Source organism: Delphinapterus leucas, chromosome 5 (genome assembly GCF_059928025.1).
Source record: "Delphinapterus leucas isolate spDelLeu-1000000601 "Yukka" chromosome 5, BTC_Dleu_Yukka2, whole genome shotgun sequence".
Taxonomy (NCBI): Eukaryota; Metazoa; Chordata; class Mammalia; order Artiodactyla; family Monodontidae; genus Delphinapterus; species Delphinapterus leucas.
In genome coordinates, this window is record NC_143133.1 from 36,085,457 (window position 1) to 36,106,719 (window position 21,263).

Sequence of the window (21,263 nt, forward strand, 5' to 3'; positions counted from 1 at the left end):
TGGGGAAGTCCTGGGCACACAGGGCACTTCCCCCCCCCCCCCCCGCTGCACGTACTGAGTTGGAGTCGGGTGAAATGCAACAGGCGGGCGTGTGCGGGAGCTGAAGCTTCTTGAGTCTGCTCACCCTAGAGGTCCCAGGCGCACTGACTCGGTGCCCAGGGCCCTGTGGGCGGAGGGTGGGGCGGGGCTGGAGGGGGCGGGGGCGGGGGGAGGGTGGTGGCACCGCAGGTGCACTGCGCACGCGCAGGCCCTGGTCAGGGGCCCTGGTCACCTGGAGAGCTGGACTCTGCGATTTAGCGCCCACTCAGCAACTTTCTTGGTGAATTCATCATTCTCTCTCCTTCCATTGGCCAGCCCTCCTTCCCTCTTTCTGGATTCTCGCGTTCCGCAGGTGAGCCTCAGGGTCCGGGTCTCCTGCTCTCCCCTCACCTTCCAGAACCTGCTTGTGAAGAGCTGATAAGCGGGAATCCCACCTGCCGCTTCCAGTACAGAAAAGCACGTTTGTTTCTCTTTTCTCACATTTAACCAGGACCTGGTAGAGGCCTGCCAAATTGGGGATCCCAACCAGCCGATTTGGGGTGCCCTCCAGGTTGTCTGAGAAGCCTTGGGGACTCCTGCAGATCCCGCACTGTGACCCTGGTTCCAGCTGAGGGGCAAAGCTGCCGGTCTCCAGAAGCCTGGCCTCCTCCCACCTCCCTCCCAACCCTTCTCCCGCCCCCTCCCCACCATCTCTCTGGGGCTGCCATTTCATCTGAAGTGGGGACCCCTGTGTCCTGCCCTCAGCCAAGCTCTGTGTCCTTCCTGTGGTCGCCGTCAGCCTTGGGGAACCTCACCCAGGCTGCGAATGATGCAGGGCCACGTCCTTACAGCAGTTCCATGGCCATCTGTCCCCTTTCCTCAGGTCTCCAGCCCTGAGAAGCCCGCAGGGGTGATAATGCACGGGCAAGCCGCGTTCCTGTCCTTCTCCCTCAGACACAGATGGTTCATTCCAAACGAAGCCCACAGTCTTAGTCATTTATCCAAAAAAAGTCTGAAGACACTTCCCCAGGCAGAGGCCCTGGGGCTCAAATGCCCTTTACCTGTCCCGGCTGCACCTTTCCTCTAGGCTGCTCCCCTAAGAAAGGTCTACAATACCTGCTTCCTCCTCCTTGCAGGCCTGGCACACGATTTTTCATGTGGTCACTTGGCCCCAGTCGGCTATCAATTAATCCTTCTGCTCGAGGATGCTCCTGGCAGCTAAGGTCCCTGCAGGCTCGCTGTGCCAGGCACAGCACCAGGCACTTGAGAGCTAAGTGACTCGTGCAACAGCAGGGAGGGGACTGCTGTTCATCTCATTTTGCAGGGAGCTGGGTTAAGTGCCTAAGATCTTGGCGCATAAGAGGCAGAGCTGGACACAGCCCAGGCAGGCGATCTGAACTACATGTTGCTTCTGCCTGTCACGCACCGCCTGAACGCTGCATTCACTGTGTGCCCAGCGCTGTGCACTGCCTACCCTACAGCCACTAATTTATGCCTAAACAGCTCTTGATATGGGTACTATTTTCACTACCCACACCCACCTTTTATGAGAAGTTAAGTGATTTGTCCAAGATTCCATCCAAGAAGCACCGGAGATCTGAGTTGCCCCACTGCGCCCCCTCTTGGCCGATACCCCGCCCTGCTGCCTCTGACCGCTCCATGTCTATTGCAAGCCCCCTGCGCCACCCTACACAGCCACCTTTGAGGAAGTAGATTTTAATTTTTTTCCTTTGCATTATGGCTTATTACAAGATACTGAATATAGTTCCCTATAGTCTATAGCAGGACCTCGTTGGGTTTAAAAAAATCTTTTTCCCATTATGGTTGGGAAATACACTCTAAAACAAAATTTTCTCCCGACCGAGACAATCTCTTCACTAAGGTAGACAAGAAAGAAAACAATTTTATTATCGAAAGAGCATCAAACCAGAATGTGATGTGCATCACAGGCCATCCGCTAAGAGATTTGCAAAGACAGAAAAGAATCTCACTTCTTGTTAGCCAAGGAGATACAGCCCAATTCGTACAGGTCCTTGGGATAAACGATAATTTGTTGTCACGTAAGAGAACTTGGCAGCACTATTTATTACTTATAGGTCACCCTAAATCCACCTGGCCATCGGAGTGACCCTCTGTGTTTGTTCATTTGTTTCGTACAAAGAAAAGTGGAATTTCTCCTATCTCTATGACAGGAGGTGGTTTTGCAACTTGGAGCCGGGAGACCAGGAAGTTAGGCTCCGACCCTCCCACAGGAACTGGGAGACAGGCTTCTATTTTCCTTGGGTGTTTGCATGCCAAAGAGATGGCTCCCAGGATCTTCAGAAACCCGTTCCTGGGTCAGAAAAGCAGCAAAGGGCCTATATAGCTTTTAAAAGAATCAGCATATATTTCAAAGAGATGAAGAAAGAACGACAAGTTTTCTAAAGTAGGAGCTCTCAGAAAAGGGTGGGGGAAGTCTCTTCCATCATTTTTCACAGGGAGGATTAAGTCCTGTAGTCTAAATTTCTATTTACTCCTGCACCACTCCATCAGGCCTATTTATTGCACTCTTCCCCGGCCAGCTCCTTCCGTTCTCTCCTCCTGCACCCCCCGCGGTACCCCATCCTCAGAGATCTGACCAGGACCCTCCTTGGCTCTAAACACTCCAGGGACCCCCTCACTTCCCACACAGAGATGCCATGTCCTGGAGTCCAAGGCCCACAGGGATATGGCTCCAAGTCACCTTCTGTCCTGGGTCCTCACTACCCCCTTCAGGGTGTGCACTGGGCCAGCCAAACCCGACCACTCCCACTCCCTTCACCTGACTCTGTCCTTGGGCTATGGTCCTGAGACTCCCTCCGCCTGGAGGAGCCTTCTTCCCACCTCTGCCATCTGCGATGGGTCATTCCTTGGCCACCTATACAGCCTCAGTCTCCTCCACAGTAGGATGTGTTTCCTCCTGTTCAGGGTCTGGGTTCATCCCTTACCCCTTGAGCTTTGGAGTCAGACTTGGATTTGAATCCTGACTCTGCCACTGCCCACCTGTGGGGCCTGGCCAACTCCCCCAGCTTCCAGAGCCTCTGTTTCAGCATTTGTAAAATGGTTATGAAAATGCCCACCTCCTGGGGTTTCCAGGAGAATCGGACTAGGTAAGGTGAGATGATCCAGTGCAATGCTAGTTTCCCTTCCCCTTCCCCTAGTAAACTCCAAGCCTGTGATAAATGTTTGCTGGACTCAGGAGGTTTAGAACTTCATTTATTACGTGGTGAAAACTTGAGCCTCAGTGCTGAGAATTTATAACATTCTGATGGTCCTGCCTAGAAATCTTATTTTTGCTCTTTGTACACATTATTAAGTTTTTAATTCCAAGCAGCTTTTCTGCTTTGGGTGACTGCCGGCATGCTGGCTTGTAAAACGAGAGGCTTTCATTCATATTGTATGACATTTCTGCAAGTGAAACCCAAGTCCCCCACTCATAAATAATCCACCTGTTCTTGCCCTCCTCAAAGGGTATTTTCCTGCACAATCTGAAGGGACCACAGCCACCTTGAAATCTACAGAAAGTCCATGTTGCAGATTCACTTAATTGTATCAAGTCTTGGCCCATGAACTATGTCTGGGATGGAGCCGACAGCTAAAGGACGGACTGAAAAAAGTTTCAGCTACGTTGTCAGAGCCCCCAGCAGCGATGGGTTTGATATAATGAACGTCGATGTGAAGATCGACACGTCCTGGATCTTCCAGGATGTAGAGGAGACTGGTGAGGAGCCGGGATGTCTTCCAGAAGAAGCAGCTAGAAGCCCAGACGTGGACACGGGAACACTCAGGAAGCAACTGGAATCCTCAGAACAGAAGCTGTTGGTAGCTGTGGACAAGTACGTGATGTCAGAGTCTGGGCTGAGGAGCAGGTAAATATACCATTTGGACCTCTTCTTTGTGTATGTACGAATCCTGGGGCATCCTAATTGTGTCAGGATGGAGCGTTGAATCATTTCTGTGACTGAGGATGCAGGCAAAACAGTCAGTGTTCCATAACCCGCCACAGCAGTCCCTGCTCCTTCTGTCTTTCCCTTCCTCTGCTCTGTATCATAGGGGCTGAGCCTATTTCCCAGGCTCCCTCACTCACTGGCTTCCATCTGGGTCCAGCCAATGGGAGACGCTGAAGGGAGGACGACGGGAGAAGCCAGGGTATTCTCCCCTTCTCTTCTGCTCTGGGTGACGTCTCTGACTATGGCTGCCATTCAGTCATGCTTTCGGCTTCCTCTGTGGTCCTGCTTCTGGGCCCCAGTATCACCACCTGCTCCCTGTCTATCCCTCCAGCCCCAGGGGCAGAAGTGGCTCCCAGCAGCTGCTAACCTCTGGGTTGCCTGTCATCTCTGTCTGGCCTTTCGTCTCTTCCATCCCTATGTTTGATTGATTCTCGCCGCCGAACCTTCTGGTGTAGGCTCTATTTTCCTGATGGAACCGACATGGTCCAGAGGTGGGGCGTTTGAATCCAGGTCTTTCTCCAAAGCCCATGCTCTGTTTTGATACCTAGGCCAGTAGAATGAGGTGGGGTCTTGCATACATATCAAAGGAGAAACCAGCATGGAAATGCAGTACGGTTATGGCTGGGGTCTGACAGGTTTACCAATATGCCAACAGCCAAGTATCTTAAATTTGTCCGACTTCACGCTTTTGGTGTGTTTTCCTTCATTTTAGTAAGGGCGAGTCAGTAAATGTGTATTTACATGATCTATACTTTTTCTCCTCTTTGTAAAACTTTTCACGTGAAAAAATTCACATATGAGAAAAATTATTCTGTCACCTTCAGTATCAGTCTATGTGATTGTCCACTCACTCATTCATCCATTTATTCATTCATTCCCTCATTCATTCCCTCATTCTACAACGTGCACTTAGCCCTCGGGAATCACATACTGTTTGTTGTATGAGTCTGCTGGGGCTGCCATAACAAAGCACCACAGACTGGGGTGCTTAAACTGGGGTCTTGAACAAAGCACCACAGACTGGGGGGCTTTATTTTCTCATAGTCCTGGTGGATGGAACTAAAAGATCAAAGTGTAGACAAGGTTGTTTCCTTCTGAGACCTCTCTCCTTGGCTTGGTGATGTCTGCCTTCTCTCTGTGTCTTCCTGTGGTCTTCCTTCTGTGCATGTCTGTGTCCTAATCTCCTCTTCTTATAAGGACACCAGTCATAGTGGATCAGGGCCCACCCTAATGACCTCATTTTAACTAAATTACCTCTTTAAAAACCCTGTCTCCAAATACAGTCACATTCTGAGGTACTAGGGTTGGCTAACTTCAACATATGAATTTGGGAGGACATATTCAGCCCAAAACATGAGTTCTAGGGGTTGAGAGCTGGAAAGGCAGGGCCCCAGCCCTGGAGAGATAGAAGTATAGCTCACGCAAGGTTGTACATGGCAGTGAAAACCAGATGGTCACAAGGCCTGGGAAAGATGGGTGGGAAACCAGAGGAGACCCCTCTATGTGAGGGAGAGACAGGCAGCCTGGAGGCACCACGAGTGGCGGAGAGGAGGGGCCTCTGTGGCTGGGGCCTGGGGTGAAGCCATCCTGGAGGCGGTGTCCTGGACCCGCCTGTGGAGAAATGTGGGCTGTGTCCTCAGTTCTCTGAAGGTGGGACGCACCATCCTGTAGAAGCAGGGCTTTGGGAGGGGAGGCCCGATCTGTGGCAGGGGTTGGGAGAAAAAAGAGTTAAGGCTTACCAAGAGCCTGTGGTGCAGGGCACAGTGCTGACCTCCCCCCACCATGCCTCCATCGCTGCTCCCTTGAACCCTGTGGCACATAGAGTGATATGATCCCCTTTTCCAGATGAGGAAACTGAGGCTCAGTGGATGAAATACATTACTCAGTGTCACGGAGAGCTGAAGCCAGGGTCTGAATGCACAACTGTGAATATAGATTTCAGGCTAATTTCACCATGGGTTTGCTCTAAGTAGGGGATAGTACAAGACTGATAGTGTACATTGGATTTCACTTCAGTTAAAGAGTTAATGTTTAAAAGTATTTATGGCAAAACTAATGCAACCACGACGTTAGAAATTTGAGAATGAGAACCCCACTCCCACCTCCGTAACACTATCATTGCTGCAAATTCATTTACAATCTAAATGCAACAAAATTAATAATAGCTGAACACTTGTTGAGTGTTTCCTCTGGGCTAGGCACTATTTACATGCTTGATGCGTATTAGCAGACTCAATCCTTAAAAATAAATTACTAGAAATGAAGTAATAGCAATATCTTCAATTTCTAGATGGGGAAATGAAGGTGCTGGCTTAAGTAACTTCTCCGTGGTCACACACCCGGCTACATGGGGGCGCTGGGACCACCCAGGCAGCCTGCCCGATTTATCCTGGTGGATATTCCCTGATGGAGTCTCCCAGTTCCGTAGCACTCTTTGCAGCTCTACACTGTAATATATATATTTTTAACTTGTCATTAATCAGTGAAAAATGGTACTTCATTGTCTAGTTCCTGTTTATGTGTGTATATGTTTCCTATGGCTGCTAAAACAAATTACTGCAAACGTGCTGCCTTCAAACAACGCACATTCATTGCCTTTCAGCTCTGGAGGCAGAAGTCCTAAAGCAGTCTCACTGGGCTACAGTCACGGTGTCCGCAGGGCTGTGCTCTCTCCAGAAGCTGTAGGGGAAACCTGTGTCTGCCTTTTCCAGCATCTATAGCTGCGTTCCTTGGCTTCTGGCCCCTCCCCGTCTTCAAGCCAGCAGGGTAGCATCTTGCTTCAGTGGTCACATGGCCTCCCCTTCTGCCTCCCTCTCATGAGGACAGTCGTAATTGCGGTTAAGCCCACCCAGATAATCCAGGATAATCTCTCCGTCTCAAACTCCTTAACTGAATCACATCTGCAGTCTCTTTTGCATCTTAAGGTAACATTCATTAAGTTTCGGGAAGCAGGGCATGGATATATTTGGGGGCTGTTATTCAGCCTGCCACCATGAAAGTAGTCATTTTCTGCCTAGTTTGAGTATAGGGATAATACCAGAATTAAATATTGTCCCAGATTTAACGTTTCAGATTGGTCTCAAAAACTAAAAAGTTAAACTTTTCTTTTCCCATTCAGATATCACCACGTTTTATAATCAATCAGAAGGCACTCCACCCAAGCCTCTGACTGACGAATGTGCGGCCGCTCCTCTGGTTCATTTTGGAAGGAACTTAATTTTAATCTACACAAGAGGGCCCCCTCCCTTCTGTCACTTTAGAGACCCTCCCCCAGGGCCTCAAAACTAGAGCAGAAGAGGGGACTCTTGGCCCTATTATTAATAAGAGTGACTCACTTTATTTAATCTTCACAATAACCCTCTGAGCAAGGTGCAATTACCTGTTTTACGGATGAAGATACTGAGGGTCATAGTGGTGAATGAGCCCAGTTAAGGCCTCATGGCAGGTAAGTGGCAGAGCCAGGAGGCAAAGCTAAGTCCTCACCCAGGGAAGCAGAGTCTGTCCTGGATGAGCAGGTCACCTGGTGTGGAGCTGGGTAAAGGAGTGAGGCTGTGCAGAGCTTGTCCATGTAGGCTGAGAATGCCCTTGCCACGTGTTTCACGGTCTTCTATTATAGAAGTAAGATTGGCACATTGAGGGGACTTGGATACTAGGTACAAGCAGGAGACAGACAAGTGAGTCTATGTGGCTCCTCTGCTCCTCATGGGACCACTAGGCAGATGTTCCTTCTGGCTTCCCTCCATTCACATGCGCTCCTCCTTTCTATATAGCTGAGGTCAGGGTTCACTTCCAGCCTGGGTATTACTTTGCATATTGCACAACTTCAGCACTTTCTGAAGTGTTGAAGACTTCAGGTGGCTTAGCCATCCCTAACTGGTAGGTCATTTCCAACGTCTCACTTTTGTAATCCAGAGATTAATTTTTTAAACTGCAGAAACCTTTTTTCTGCATTTCAGTCATTTCCTTAGAAAAGATTTGCAATAATTTAGCTTAAATGGGAGGCAACAGAGCACAGGGTTAAAGCATGAGTTTGGGAGCCATGCAGCCTGGACTCTATAATGGTCTGTGACCTTGGGCAAGTTGCCCGGCCTCTCTGATCCTGTTTTCTCATGTGCGAAGTAGGGGGAAGGGAATCCACCTGTAAGGATTAATTGAGACAATGCAGATGTATGGTTCAGATGTTTGGTTCAGTCCTTTTTCATTGGTATGACCTGAACTGGGGATTACTGGTTTAGGGATGAGAACATTGTTGAGATTCCCAGTGACTTATTATTCAAAAGAGGTCTCTGAAGTATTTTAGATCATCTTCAAAAAGATAGGTATGAATGTTTTACAAAATGTCATTTTGTCAGAATATCAAATTGGCCAAATAACAGAAGAAAAAAAGAAGATCCTGGTGTCTGTGAAAAGCTTAGGCCACACTTACCGCATCCTGAGTAAGCGCCTTGCTGCTTCAATGTGCAGAATTCAGGAGCTGGAGCTGTCGGAGAGGAAACTCCTCCAGAAGGTGGACCAGCTGAGCGCCCTCGTGTTCCAGGAGAGAAGTGCCTCTCTCCGGGCCCAGGAACAGCTGGAGGCGCTGCAGGGGGAGCTCGCCAGCCAGGTACCGAGTCCCTCCTCCTTCTTTCCAGTACTTGTTTCTTGTCCCAGCAGAGTCACCCCATAGGTTTGGATGTGGTAGCAGCTGCCCTTGAACATAGACAGTGGGGCGGGCCTGGAGAGCCTAGTCAGGAGGGGTAAGAGAGGTCCCAATTCTAACAGTGCAGGCAGGGGCCGCTGGACCTGGGCAAGGTCACGTGGCCTCCCTGGGCCTCGGCTGCCCCATCTGTAAAACGGGGCTCCCATCCTGTCCTGCCCGCCTCATAGGGCTCTGGCTGGGATCCACTGGGTGGCATGCGGGGGCTGTGCACTTGCTCGGAGCTCTGGCCAGAGGTTCCTTTCTGTGGACTTGGTGCCTGACAGGGGAGCTGGCTCTGGCCTAAGGACAAGGAGAGGACTGATGCAGGGTCTCTGCCCTCAGGAGCTGGCTTGAAGGCAGGGACACAGATGGGAAACAAGTAACTCCAAAGCTGGATGCTGGGAGCCATGGGGAATGTGGTGTGTGGTGGGGAGACAGAGTTGGTGAGGCAAGAGGGTTGCAGGGAGGACAGGTCGCCAGGGCCCTGGCATGATCCAAATTCTGGAGGCAAGGGGGAGCAGGACTTAGGGGGACCTTAGCAGGAGAGGCTCATAGTCAGGGTTTAGGGGGATATCACTCTAACTGCATGGGAGAGAGAGGTGGCAGGGGCAGGGGGCAAGTTAGAGCGCGATTGGAGAGGGAGTGGGTGGTTAAGAGGATAGGCTCTGGAAGCAGATGCCTGGAGCCAAACCCTGGCTCTGCTACTCATGAGCTGTGTGATCTAGGCCAAATGACTTAACCTCTCTGGACCTCAGTTTCCTCATCTGTGAAATGGGAATGACACAGTACCAACCCCGTTCAATTGTTGTGTGGGTAAAGGAAGGTAATACGTGTAAAACACTCGCAATGGTAGGCACTTGGATAGCCCTAGCTGCCTTCGTAATTACTAGTCTTTACTGAAATATTCCAGTGGAGAGATGGAGGGCAGAGACTTGGCAGGCAGAGACCCAAAGATCCCGAGAGGCATCCAGTTTCAGTAAATTGCTACTCACGGCGCAGCACAGCGACTGTTAAATTGCAGGTTGACACCCGTAAGTGGGTTGTGAAATCAATTCCGTAACTCACAACCAGCATTTTAAAAATGGAGTTGACTAGGAATTGTGAAAGGGCATCACGTGTACGAAGGGGAGTGCTGTTTCCTGAAACTTCTGTTTCAGTTGTCAACACGTGCATATGTATAACGGGGCATGTTCTTAAATGTATTTTTTACCATGGGAAGTAGTCCAGAATGTTTGAAAAACACCAGATTGATTAGCTTTCAACTGAAATAGAAGTGAAGCATGGAAAGCTAAGAAGTTCCATTAAATTGAAATTAGTCTCTGAGATGCCAGGGAGACATGCAAGTGCCACTTTTCCCCTTTGCATTGAACTTCAGGTGCAGAAAGTTGAGTTCATCCTCCTTGGTTCACAGCACATCATCGTCAGGGTCTGAGAGTTTTTAACCCGAGGTATAGTAGTGTTATGTGGGATCCCACCATCAAGAATATAATCTCTCCGTGGAAAATCCTGTAATTAATACTTTTTGTCATGCCTTATATACATATAGGGTTTCCCAGGTGAATAGACACAGTCCTGTAATCACCAGAGGTTCCTAGTATGACGGGGAGACAGAGGATGAGGGTGACAAGCAAGGGAAATGCCATGAGCGAGCTCGGGGCACTGCAGGACCTGCAGTTATGTGGCCCACACACATTTCTTTATTGCATTCCCTTGTAATCTGTATGCTCCTGGGAATGTCCTGTCACAAAACCGCATTTCCAGATGAAGGGCAAGATTTCAGAGAGGTGAGGGGTCTGGCTTGGGTCCCCTCGGAGACCACTTGGCCCAGCTTCAGCCCAGCCCAGACACTAACCCTTGATCTGTCCCCAGAGCTATCTGCATTTCAGAGCATATTTTGCAGGAGTGCATGACCTCTGCCCTTTGTACCTGATATCTGCCAAATGGCAATTTGCCCCACTGTTGTCAATATTTGCAGTAAGCATTTGCGTACAAAGACACCTCACTTCTGTGGTGACCCGTGGTCATTCCCAGAGGTGATAAAGGTAGACCCATCCAGGTGATGGGGCACCGTGCACCTAGCATCACCGATTACAGGATTCATACCATCGGGAAGACCCCGAGCAATTTTCCTCGCAGGGAATCTAACTCCAGTTTTATCTGCCCCAATTCCCCCCAAAACACGCTGTCAAACAAAGCCTGCCGGGCTGTTCCCAAGTTTCCTCTTTCACATTTGCTCTTGCTTGTTTGTTTTGTCTTCTGCAAGCTCTCGTGGCTGTGACTGAGTACCAGCAGCAGGCACTAGCAGTTGACAGAGAGCTTAACATGAAGGCAGTTCTACCCATTTGCATAAATTAATTCTGAAAATTGGGCAAGGACGCCCATTTTTGCAGTGCATGGGTCACCCCAGTCCAGCTCATGGGTCGGGGGAGGGCAAGGTTTAAGAACAGGGAGATGTGTTCCTTGGACAGGCAGCGGGCCAAGCGGAAAAAGGAAAGGTCTTGAGTCAAGTACGTGGTGGTTCAGTGACTTTTAGTCGTGTGACATTGTGCAGGTCACTTCTGAGTAGCTCCACAGGACGTATTCACAGGAAGGAACAACTGCTGTGACACTGGTGGTCCTGTCTCACCAGCCAGAAGCCATGGTCAGCTGATCCTTACTGGTTCAGGCATTAACCCTGTAGGCACTGGGAAATGGAGAGGTCTGGGAAGTTCTGCAAGTGGGGAAGTGGGGACACTCAGGGGGGTCCAGGTGGCAGCTCTTTACAAACTGGTGTGGGGGAATCACATGTTGGAACCACTGGCCCTCCCAGTGTGCACCAGCCCATCCCCCTCCTGCCCGTTGCACAGTTTCCTTCCAAGAACTCGGGGAGCTCACGGGTGTGCAGGGCCCACACTAGGGGGAAGTAAGGTGCTCGTCTCCTGGGCAAACTTTAAGGGGGCACCAAAAGACAGTCATCGAGATCAATAATATTTTGCAGCAGTGTTTTAATGCAAAAATTAATGCAAAAAGAAAAGGCGCGCTGAACAACAAAATATCGAAGTTTCAAATAAAGACAGGCTCAATGCGAGCTACGGTGCGTCCCCGGCCGCCTTCCTGACGCCCTCCTCCACCGCCAACCCGTAGGTTCAGGAGAAGGAGCGCGCGGCCCGGCGGCAGCGGTGGCGGCTGCGGCGGCTGCGGGAGCGGCTGCGGCGCAAAGACGAGGCGCTGGGGCTGCAGGCGGCGGCCCTGGAGCGCGGTCGGCGGCTCCAGCGGCGCCAGCTGCGACTGGTGCGCGAGCAGGAGCGCATCCTGCGAGCGCAGGTGCAGCGGCTGGAGTTGGACGTGCGGCGCCTCTGCCACGCCGCGGGCCTGCTGCTGGCCGAACTGGACGCCCCGAACCAGGGTGGCCCCCGACTCCCGGGCCCGACCAGTCCCCGAGGCGCTCCCGAGGAGGCCGCGGAGCCGCGCGCGCTGCGGGCCAGGGCCGAGCGCGGCGAGCGCGAGCGGGACCAGGCGGCGCGCCGGCTGCGGGAGCAGCGCGCCACCGAGCGGCTGCTCCGCGGGCAGCTGGAGGAGCTGCGCTGCTGCATCTATGGACTGAAGCTGTCGGAGATCGGCCTGCAGGGCCAGGTGGAGGAGCTCGCCCAGCAAAACAGGTGCCTGCGAGAGGAGCTGGGAGCCCAGGCCCCCCGAGAAAGAGCGCTCAGCACGGCCCCTGCTGGTCACGGTAGCCTGGTAAGTGGCCGCAACCCAGAGCACGAGTGATTTTCTGCTTTTCTCTAACTTTCTGCCGCTTGGTCAAGTCACGGGCTCCATCATTCCCCCGTTTTCCTCTTCAACCACCCCTGCAACCCACCAGCCCCCTTCACCCACCCTTCATTTCGTCCACGCATCTACCCACCTGGTGGTGCCCATCCACCCCTACAGCTTCACTCACCCGTTCACCAAGCCAGCCACCTCCCCACCACCTGTCCACCTGCTCAGCCACCGTCCACCTGTCCATGCCCTCATGCACCGTCTTGTCTACCCACCCACCCACCCCTCTACCCACACTCCATCATCTCTTTCACCGGACCATCTGCTTGTCCATCTCTCCTTGCAGCCACTCTCCAGGCAGCCATCCAGTTACCCTTCACCCCTCCTCGTCTGTTTCCTCCTGTCCATCCATCTATCTGACCTTTGATGGGTCCCTGCCTGTGCCAGGCCCCGTGCTGGGCGAGCTCCTCCACGTGCAGTATGGCATTAACTGTCATGGTCTTGTGACTTCCACCCCGATCCGCCCCTCCCTGGGAAAGCCATCACCCTTTCCCAACTCCCTCACAGTTCCAAAGGTGACCACGGTCCCCAGCGTGCCGGTGCTGTATGTGCATCTTCATTTCTCCTTCTTTAGACTGTGAGCCCCTTGAGGGCAGGTCAGATGGCTTCTGTAGCGGCCGCCCCAGCAGCAGCACACAGGAGGCCCTCAGGACTGTGCAGTAGAGAACAAGCAGGGTTCAGCTCCTTTCCAGTTCTCCTATTTGCTAGCTGTGGGACCCCAAGCAAGTTTCTTAAGCTCTGGAGCCGAGAGCAGGCTGGGCACTGATGTTATCACCTAATTGATAGACGAGCAAAAACTTAACGTTTAATATACTCCTGCCATGTGCTTGGCACCCTACGGTGTTTTCAAAGGCATCATTTAATGCTCATAAAACTGTAAAGCAGGTACTATTAGTGTCCGCACTCCACAGAGAGGAGGCTGAGGCTCAGAGAGGCAGTGCACTGACCTGTTGTCACACAGCTCAGAAGAGGCAGAAGTAGAATTGGATCCAAATTGGATGTGAGTCCAGAGTGCTTTGTTTCTTCCGCACCAGGCTGCCTCCCTGAAAAGGGAGAGTTAACTCAGCTCCCTCCAAGACATCAAGATCCCACTGGGTTAATTTGCATTTAAGGAAAAATAAGGGAGCCACCTTAGCCCAAAGAAGATTACTCATTAAAAAAAAAAATCAAATTTATCTTTGGACCTGGACAACCTATTTCAAGTTAACTGGAACTTTAGTCTTCTCAAGATAATGAAGCGTATCCTGCCTAGATCATTTTAATACTGAGTTTATCTGTGGTTATATTTTATCTTTTTAGTACTTCATTCTACTCATGTTACTTCTGCGTGTCCTGTTCGTTCTTCCTCCATTATGTTCATCAGGTAAAAGGAATACAGTGTACCTTTCATATTGGCACCTTGTTGTAATTTCAGAAAATAAATCGTGTAGAGATGGAAATTGTCATTTAGAATCCTTTCTGTAATTTTCCTAAACGTAAGATTTTAATTTAGGCTGTTGGCTTACATCCTTATTCTCCCAATCTTTCTGCCTTCCCGTGCACTGCTACTCTTTCTTTTATCTAAGGAAAAGGGTGAATACCTAAATATTTTAGAGATGCCTCCTAATGTTTTGTACGTTTTGTGTTCTCTCATTTAATCTTTAGTACAGCCTTGCAAGCCAGGTGCTATTATCCCACTGACTAGATGGAGAAACTGAGACCCAGGAGGTTAAGTGACTTGACCACAGGCATGCAGCTCCAAAGTATTAGGGCCAGCAAGGGGACATGGGCCAGATCAAGGCTGTGACTCCAAGAGGCTGTCCTTACCTTAAGATGCTGGGGCCAGCGTTGGTTCTTGAGGAGTTTGGGGCAGTGGCAGTGGCTGCGTTTGGTGGCTTGTGTGCCATCAGTTATAAGCCCCTTGTTGACATGCATCTGTGACCTTCTCGATGTTTCATGCCTTATTATTTAAAAGACCCAGTGCCCAAGGAGAACTGCATGCTCTCAAGACCTTGCTGGAGGCTGCTGTGCACAGTCAAAAGTCTCTCAAAAATTCCCTAAATTTCCCATAAAGTGTGGTCCCCAGCCAATTCTGCCTCTATAGCATCCGGAGAAGCCAGTCTGTTATCAGATGAGTAGCAGAGGAAGCAGGGGCCCGTGGAATAGAAAATGCTGATCCTTAAACATGGGAGCCATACACACTGGGGTGAGATGCTCATGCTCTAAGATGGCAGGTGGGACCCGGAGTGGACAGAGGCAGTGGATTCCGCTGGGTGAAGGGGTAGTAGCACTTGCTGTCTTCTGAGTGTGTCAGAGTGAAGAGCCCATGGGAGCGTGAATGCAAGAGCCCTTTAAAGATGGAACAAATGTCAGTTACCATTTCAGCATAGAGTGTCATGGGACGGTCACTGATGCTGGCTTTTAGCAATCTAAAATGGCAGCCTGTGAGCATCCGGGCTGGGAGAGTGATATTAGCAAGGGCTTGCTTTGGCCGTCGGCGTCCATGTCATCGTGGTTTGTGCATTTCCTGTGTGGCTTGCTCTCACTTCCGGGAAGTGGCTCCCATCCCCTTGCTCATGATCTCTCCAAGGGAGGCTCGGCACCAGGGCGACCAGCTTCTTTCTCCAGCCAGATATTAGCAGTTCTCCCAGATGGAGACAAGCAGGGCCGAGTCCCCCCAGCTGGTGGGCCTGGAGCCTGGCCCTGCCTTCTAGGAGCCCTGGGAGCCTTGCCAGTCGTCTTATTTCTATGCCTTAATATCCTTATTGAGCAAATAGAAATGTAGGTACTCTGAGAGTTTCCTGGGGCTACGCTAGCAAAGAACCACAAACTGTGTGGTTTCAACAATAGTCCTGGAGGCTGGAAGCCCGAGATCGAGGTGTCGGCAGGGTCGTTCCTTCCGAGGCCTGTGAATGAAGATCTGTTCCGGGCCTCTCTCCTTAGCTTGTGGGCGGCTGTCTTCTCGCTGTGTCTCACTGTCTTCCTTCTATGCACCTCTGTGTCCAAATGTCCCCCTTTTATAAGGACACCAGTCATATTGGACTAGGGCCCACCCGAATGACCCCATCTTAATTTAGTCAATTGTGTCTCTATTTCCAAATCAGGTCATGTTCTGAGGTCCTGGGAGTTAAGAGTCAACTTAGGAAGTTTTGGGGGGGGGACACAATTTAACTCATAACAAGTGCCCTCCTGGATGCACCATTATGAGGCCCCGTGAAACAGTAGAACTGTCGGTTCTAGTTCCTTGATGTGCTTCTTCGCCGGCTTCATGGGGGTACAAAACGATTCCTATATTTATGAGGGAGTCTTTGCACTAGACGCCATCTCTGGTGCTCTGCATCTGTTGTCCACTCATTTTGTCCTTCAACGACCTTCAAGGGAGGAACTATTTTACCCCCATTTTACAGATGAGGAAGTGAAGGCCCGGAGAGTCCCAGGGTCCCACAGATAGTAAGTGGTGGGGCAGGATTTGCGCCCCGGCAGGCTGACCCTGAGATGAGCCTGTGAGTGCCATGCTCTGTTCCTCCGGTAACTAGTGGTCACTGGGTCCAAAATCAGCATTTAACGGGTGCCGTACAACGAGGTGTACTCGGGCCTGAGCGTGGTACCAGGGCTGGGAAATGAGACAAGACCCCCGCCTGCACGGGATGACAAGACTGCCTGGAGAAAGAGGGTGCAGACAGAGGAAGGGGGAAGGGGCCCGACAATCTGTGGGTCACTGTTGGGGATCTTGGTGTTTGGAATGGGGAATGGACCATTCCCCATGACAGGGCCACAGGGTATGTCAGAGTCTTCCAAACTGTCCTACTCTCAGCGGGCACTGACAGCCCCGACTCTGAGCACCTTGGAGTCGAAAAGGGCCACCTTGAAAGGAAGAAATCCTCCAGAGAGCGCGCTGGAGAGATGGGAAATGCCAGTCAGTCACCAGGTCATGGGGCAGCATGGCTTGCAATTTTAAAGTTAAAATGCTAGAATCTATTGATAACAACACTGTAAAGCCAGATGGTGTCCCTCAGGTCTTGGTCTGGCCTGTGGCCATGGCTGTGCATGTATGAGATTGTACTCAGTGTTCTGAGAGCATTGCATGCATGCATGCACGATTTCCCAAGGCTGACAGTGCATTTCCAAAGGGGCAGGACCCAGAATGGTTAAGAGCCACGCGGCAGATCTTCAGTGCCCTTCTCTGGATAACGGTGTAACCCCCAAATGATCTCTTTTCATAAGCCCCCAGCAGCTCCATCGCCTTGGGATACAGCTCCACTTCCTAACCTCGGCATTCAAGGACCCAGCTGCTCTAGCCGCTGCCTCCAGGCTCACTGCCCACCCCTTCCTCCCACCCTGTGGTCCTGCAGGTCCCTAAATATGCCAGACTCCTCCAGAATGCTTACTTTCCCTGTGTCTAGAGACTTCTACCGTCTGCTCCCCATGGCCCCTTGGTAAACCCCTGCTTCTTTCTCTCCATTTGGTGAGAATGTCTCTTCCTCCAAGAAGACTCTTCTGATTTTACGCCAGCTCCTTCCCTCCTTGGTGCCCCCATCATAATATGACCCACCTCTGGTGACCCTAATTCTCACTGTGCTGGGCCTGGCTGCCCACCGCCCCCGTAGCTGTTCCTTCATCGTCATCACCAACTGGGTCCGATTCAGCCATAAATCCCAGCCCCTGTCCACAGGCTGTGGAATACTTGGTGAGGAAGTGACTCAGTGAATAAATGGCCAAAAGAAGATATTTGCTCCACTGCCCATGGGAAATGGAAACTTCCAGACGAAGGGACCAGCCTAAGATGGCAATGCTGGGAAGTGAGGTATAGAAATTGGGAAATGAGAGGGAGGTCTAGCCCCAGGGAAGTGTGTATCATATTGAAAATCATTGCAAATTATTAGGGTGCCTCCAACCCAAACCAGCCCCTTGGTTACATCTGATGTGTGTCATGGTGTGATTTATGGTGAGGGTAATCGTTATGAGAAGATATTTTGATTCCTATTTACACAGCACTTCCCCAAACAGGATCTCCTTGATACTGGGAGGTAGCCAGGCAGAGATCAATGATTTTGTCCCCAACCCCACAGAGGAGGCACATGCCTTGCCCAGGATCACACAGTTTATAGTTTCTAGAACAAGTTGCTTGGAGCCCAGGTCCCCACAGGAATGGCCATTGCGAGGACAAGCGCCCAACTCGGGGAGGAGTTTGGGGAGAGGGTTTCTGGTCAGAATCCCAGGTGAAAGAAAGTTTAAGAGGACTCTGGTTTGCAAGAGAAGCAAAGCCTCTCTGCAGATGTGTCCAGATGCTTTTTAGCAAGCGTGCACTGGGCATCCTGTATGTTCCAGACACCGTGCCGACCACTGGGGCTGGGGAGGCGATCCTTCTCTTCAAAAGTTTATAGGAGAGATAGACACAGGGGCAGAAAGGGCAATTTGGGGGATGACCACTACAGCAGGGGACACCCTGGGGCAGTGGCCTGGCCTGGAGGGTAACAAGGAGGCTCGTATAAAGAGATTAAAAGTCACTCTCTCATGATGTCAGTGTCAGGCTGTCATCCCAGAGCTGCGACCCCGCTCCTTGTGACAGTGGCCTCAGGAATGCGGGCTGCTCAGGCCAGCTTCTCGACCCCAGCGATATGAGTAGAGCGACCCCTGGTGGCGAGTATGAGAATCTCTTGATTGTTTCCTGAGTCCAGGCAGCCCGTTCCTGCTCAAAGCTTGCACCTGAGCAGAAGTGCCCGTTACACATTTGTCACTCACTCCTGCAGCGAGCAAGGGCTTTAAAGCAGTTTCGATAATGTCAAAAAACAAAACATAGGCAAAAGCCACGAACATACAAATAACGTAAAAAGGAAATACAGATGGCCCGTGGTCTTACAAAAAAGGTCCATTACTTAAAAAAAATATACGAATGAGCAAAACCTCACGATTCCGCTGTATTCTGAATATTTGTCATATATTAAAGGTACCTCAATACTGTTTATAGTTGGTAAAAATTGGAAACAACCTAAATGTCTGATCAGAGGGACCTGATTTGGTAAGTGAAGGCATTCCTTACATCAGAGATTATTCGGCAGCCCTAAAACACCACATTACAGAAGAAGTTGTGGAGAAATGATCCTTCGATACCATCACATGAAAAATGCACAAAGGGAAAGTCAACATTTTGTAGAAACAGACTTTTGGAAGAATTTAAATGTCTCTGCACAGAAAAAAAGCCCAGAGGGATATATTCTCACACATTTGTAATATTTGTGTTTGGATATCACTGTATTCCTCATTTTCTTCTTTCAAAATAATTACACATTAAAACTAAAGCCAAGTAAAGTTACAGGCAAATGCTCCTGTGAGTGTTGAAAAGCAGGGAGGGCTGGCAACACTGAGCAGAGGGGGGCAGGAAGCGGGAGAGAAGGCCCGGATCAAGTTCAGAGACCTGAGTTCAGGTCCTGTTCTCCCACTGTGTGTGCTGTGTGACCTTGGACAAGTCACTGTCCCTCTCTGAGTATTGATTTCATCACTTGTGACATGAAGCGGGTATAGCATCATCTCGGAAGTCCTCCCCTGGATGTTAGCTCCTCGAGGCAGGGGTCTGTGTGTGTCACCCATGGCTGTGTCCCAGCCCCAGGACAAAGCCTGCCACATAGTAGGTGCTCAGAAAGTATTTGTTGAACTGAATGGAAGTAAACTTGGGTACTGGAGCAAAATCCAAATAGAAATGAACAGCAGAACAATGGTGGCCTTCGACACCGCCCTCCGCCTCCCCTTCATCTGTTCCCTCCTCCTTCCTTCTGCTTCTCTCTCTTGCTTGCTCTCATGTCTTTGAATTTCTGTCTCCCTTTTTGCATCCTATTTCCTCTTTTTTTTCTTTCTCATTTGCCTTCTCTCTCTTCCTTTCTCTTGTGCCTTCTCTCTCTCTCCATTTTCTCATCTCCACCTCCTTCCAATAGTGATTTTAAGTTCTTGACAAGAGTGTTTAATTCTGATCAAGGGGGAAGCTAGTGGAGAAAACCGTGAGGTACCCCAAGGTCTGTGGGCAGAAGGCACCTGTGGCAGGTTGTCCAGGCCCGTCTGGATGCAGAGCAGGGCTGTGCCCAGACCCCTCTGGTTTTCATTGGTCTTGGCTGGGGCCCTGTTCTGGTACTTGTTAAAAGCTTCTGGGTGATCCTAAGGTGTGGCCAGGGCTTGGTCTCCCCTGGTCTCTGAGGAGAACTGGACAAGACACAAACTGTCACACAGTAACTGGAAGGTCACAACCTTGGGGTATGAGGAGAAGATGCTGCAGTGAGGGAGGGGCTTCATTTGGGGGAGGCTCAGGGAAGCCTCATTAAGGATCTGGCCTTTAAGTTAAGCCCAGAAGGGAGCAGCTGGGCCAGGCAGAAGGGTGGGGAGGAGAGGTGTAGGCAGCAGGCACTAGGGGTGCGAGGCCCCAAGGCAGGAGGGAGAAGGGTCCATCCAAAGAGCAGAGATGGGTGTGGTGAGGCCGGGCAGGCAGGGGTTTTATCTTTCAGGGCAATGAGAAGCATGGAAGGGTTGGAAACAGGAGGGCAACCTGAGCCGGTTTCCATTTCAGTGCAATTGCTCGGCTGCCAAAGGGTGTGGAAAGGAGGGGCAGAGAGCCAGGGGCAGGGAGGGCTTTGCAAGGAGGCAGCCTGCAACCAGTACCCTTCCCAGGAGGATGCGCCAGGCAGCCAGGAAGAACCGCACGTGCGGAGGCCAGCAGGAACCAGCGTGGGGGAACAGGGAGGCACTGTGAGAGGAAGCCAGGACCAGGAGTGTCACGGGCTGTGGTGACAGCCCTGGACGGCCTCCGTGCCTGACCGCAGCACAGGAGCTGATCCCGTGGACTGAGTGGGGGAGGTGAGGGCGGACTTGCAGGTCAGAGGGTCCCTGGCAGCTGCGGGCAGGACGGGAGGGGAAGCAGGAGGCCCAGTTAGTGGCCAACGCAGGGGTCTGCTGAGAGCAGGTGAGGACCTGGGCACGGGCACGGGGCATGACCTGTCCATTTCCGTTTCTCCCTCCCCTAGCAGAGCACCTGACCCACAGTAGGAGCTTAATAAATGTTTGCTGAATAAACGCACGGCAAGTCCGAAATGTCTGCCTTTCTGCACATTCTGTCTATCCATCCAACTGTCAAACCTTTATTGAGCACCTAGTGTGTGCCAGTCTGTAGTGTCAGTGCGGACCGAATGAAGGCCAGTTTCCTTCCTGAACAGCCTCAGGTCTAGTGTGGGAGCAGGTGGGAAGCAAACAGCGCCCCTTAGAACTGGGCTAGGCGTACCCGGGGCAGTGGGAACCTGCAGGAGACTTGTGCCCTGGCCCCTCGCGGGTGGTGGCTGGAGCCGCAGTCAAGGTGCTGCCTCTAACGTGCTCTGCGGGGCGGGGGGTGGGCATTGGGTTAGGGAAGCTCCTTGCTGCAGCCCAGCTTGCCTTTTGGGGTGAGATCCAGAGGAGGAGGTTGCCACCCGGAGATGCCTGGCTGCGGCGTTTGGGGCCTGTGGACAGTTGAGGGACAGGACTGCCCTGAGGGACAGGCTCCCACCTCGGGTGGATACAGAGGGAACTTTTGCACCGGAAGGAAAGGGGACTGGAGCCTTTGGTGCCACCTTGGGGGGCCCAGAAAAATCTTGGCTGAATGGACAAGCTCCCCATTGTCTGCTAAATGGACGCTGGGTGCTCACAGGAGTCAGTTTGGTTGGCAGGACCGAGAACGCAGGACCAGGGTCCTATGGCCAGGCCACTGCCCTCTGCTGTCCTCACCTGGGGAGGGGATGCAACTCCCTCCAGGGGTCCTTGGGAGGGACTTGGCTGGGACAGGCTTGGAGGGTCCCTTGCAACCAGGG

The 21,263-nt window shown here is 51.4% G+C and overlaps 1 protein-coding gene across 1 annotated transcript in view; it reads left to right on the plus strand.

The window, feature by feature from the left end:
* Positions 1 to 3,578: 3,578 nt before the first annotated feature.
* Positions 3,579 to 21,263, plus strand: part of C5H4orf50 (chromosome 5 C4orf50 homolog) — a 49,911-nt gene continuing 32,226 nt past the window's right edge. Inside the window, exons 1-3 of the mRNA XM_030760160.2 lie at positions 3,579 to 3,905; positions 8,451 to 8,589; positions 11,788 to 12,381. Of these exons, the coding sequence (XP_030616020.2) occupies positions 3,610 to 3,905; positions 8,451 to 8,589; positions 11,788 to 12,381 (1,029 nt within the window). The 5' untranslated portion in view covers positions 3,579 to 3,609. The remainder of the gene's footprint in view (positions 3,906 to 8,450; positions 8,590 to 11,787; positions 12,382 to 21,263) is intronic.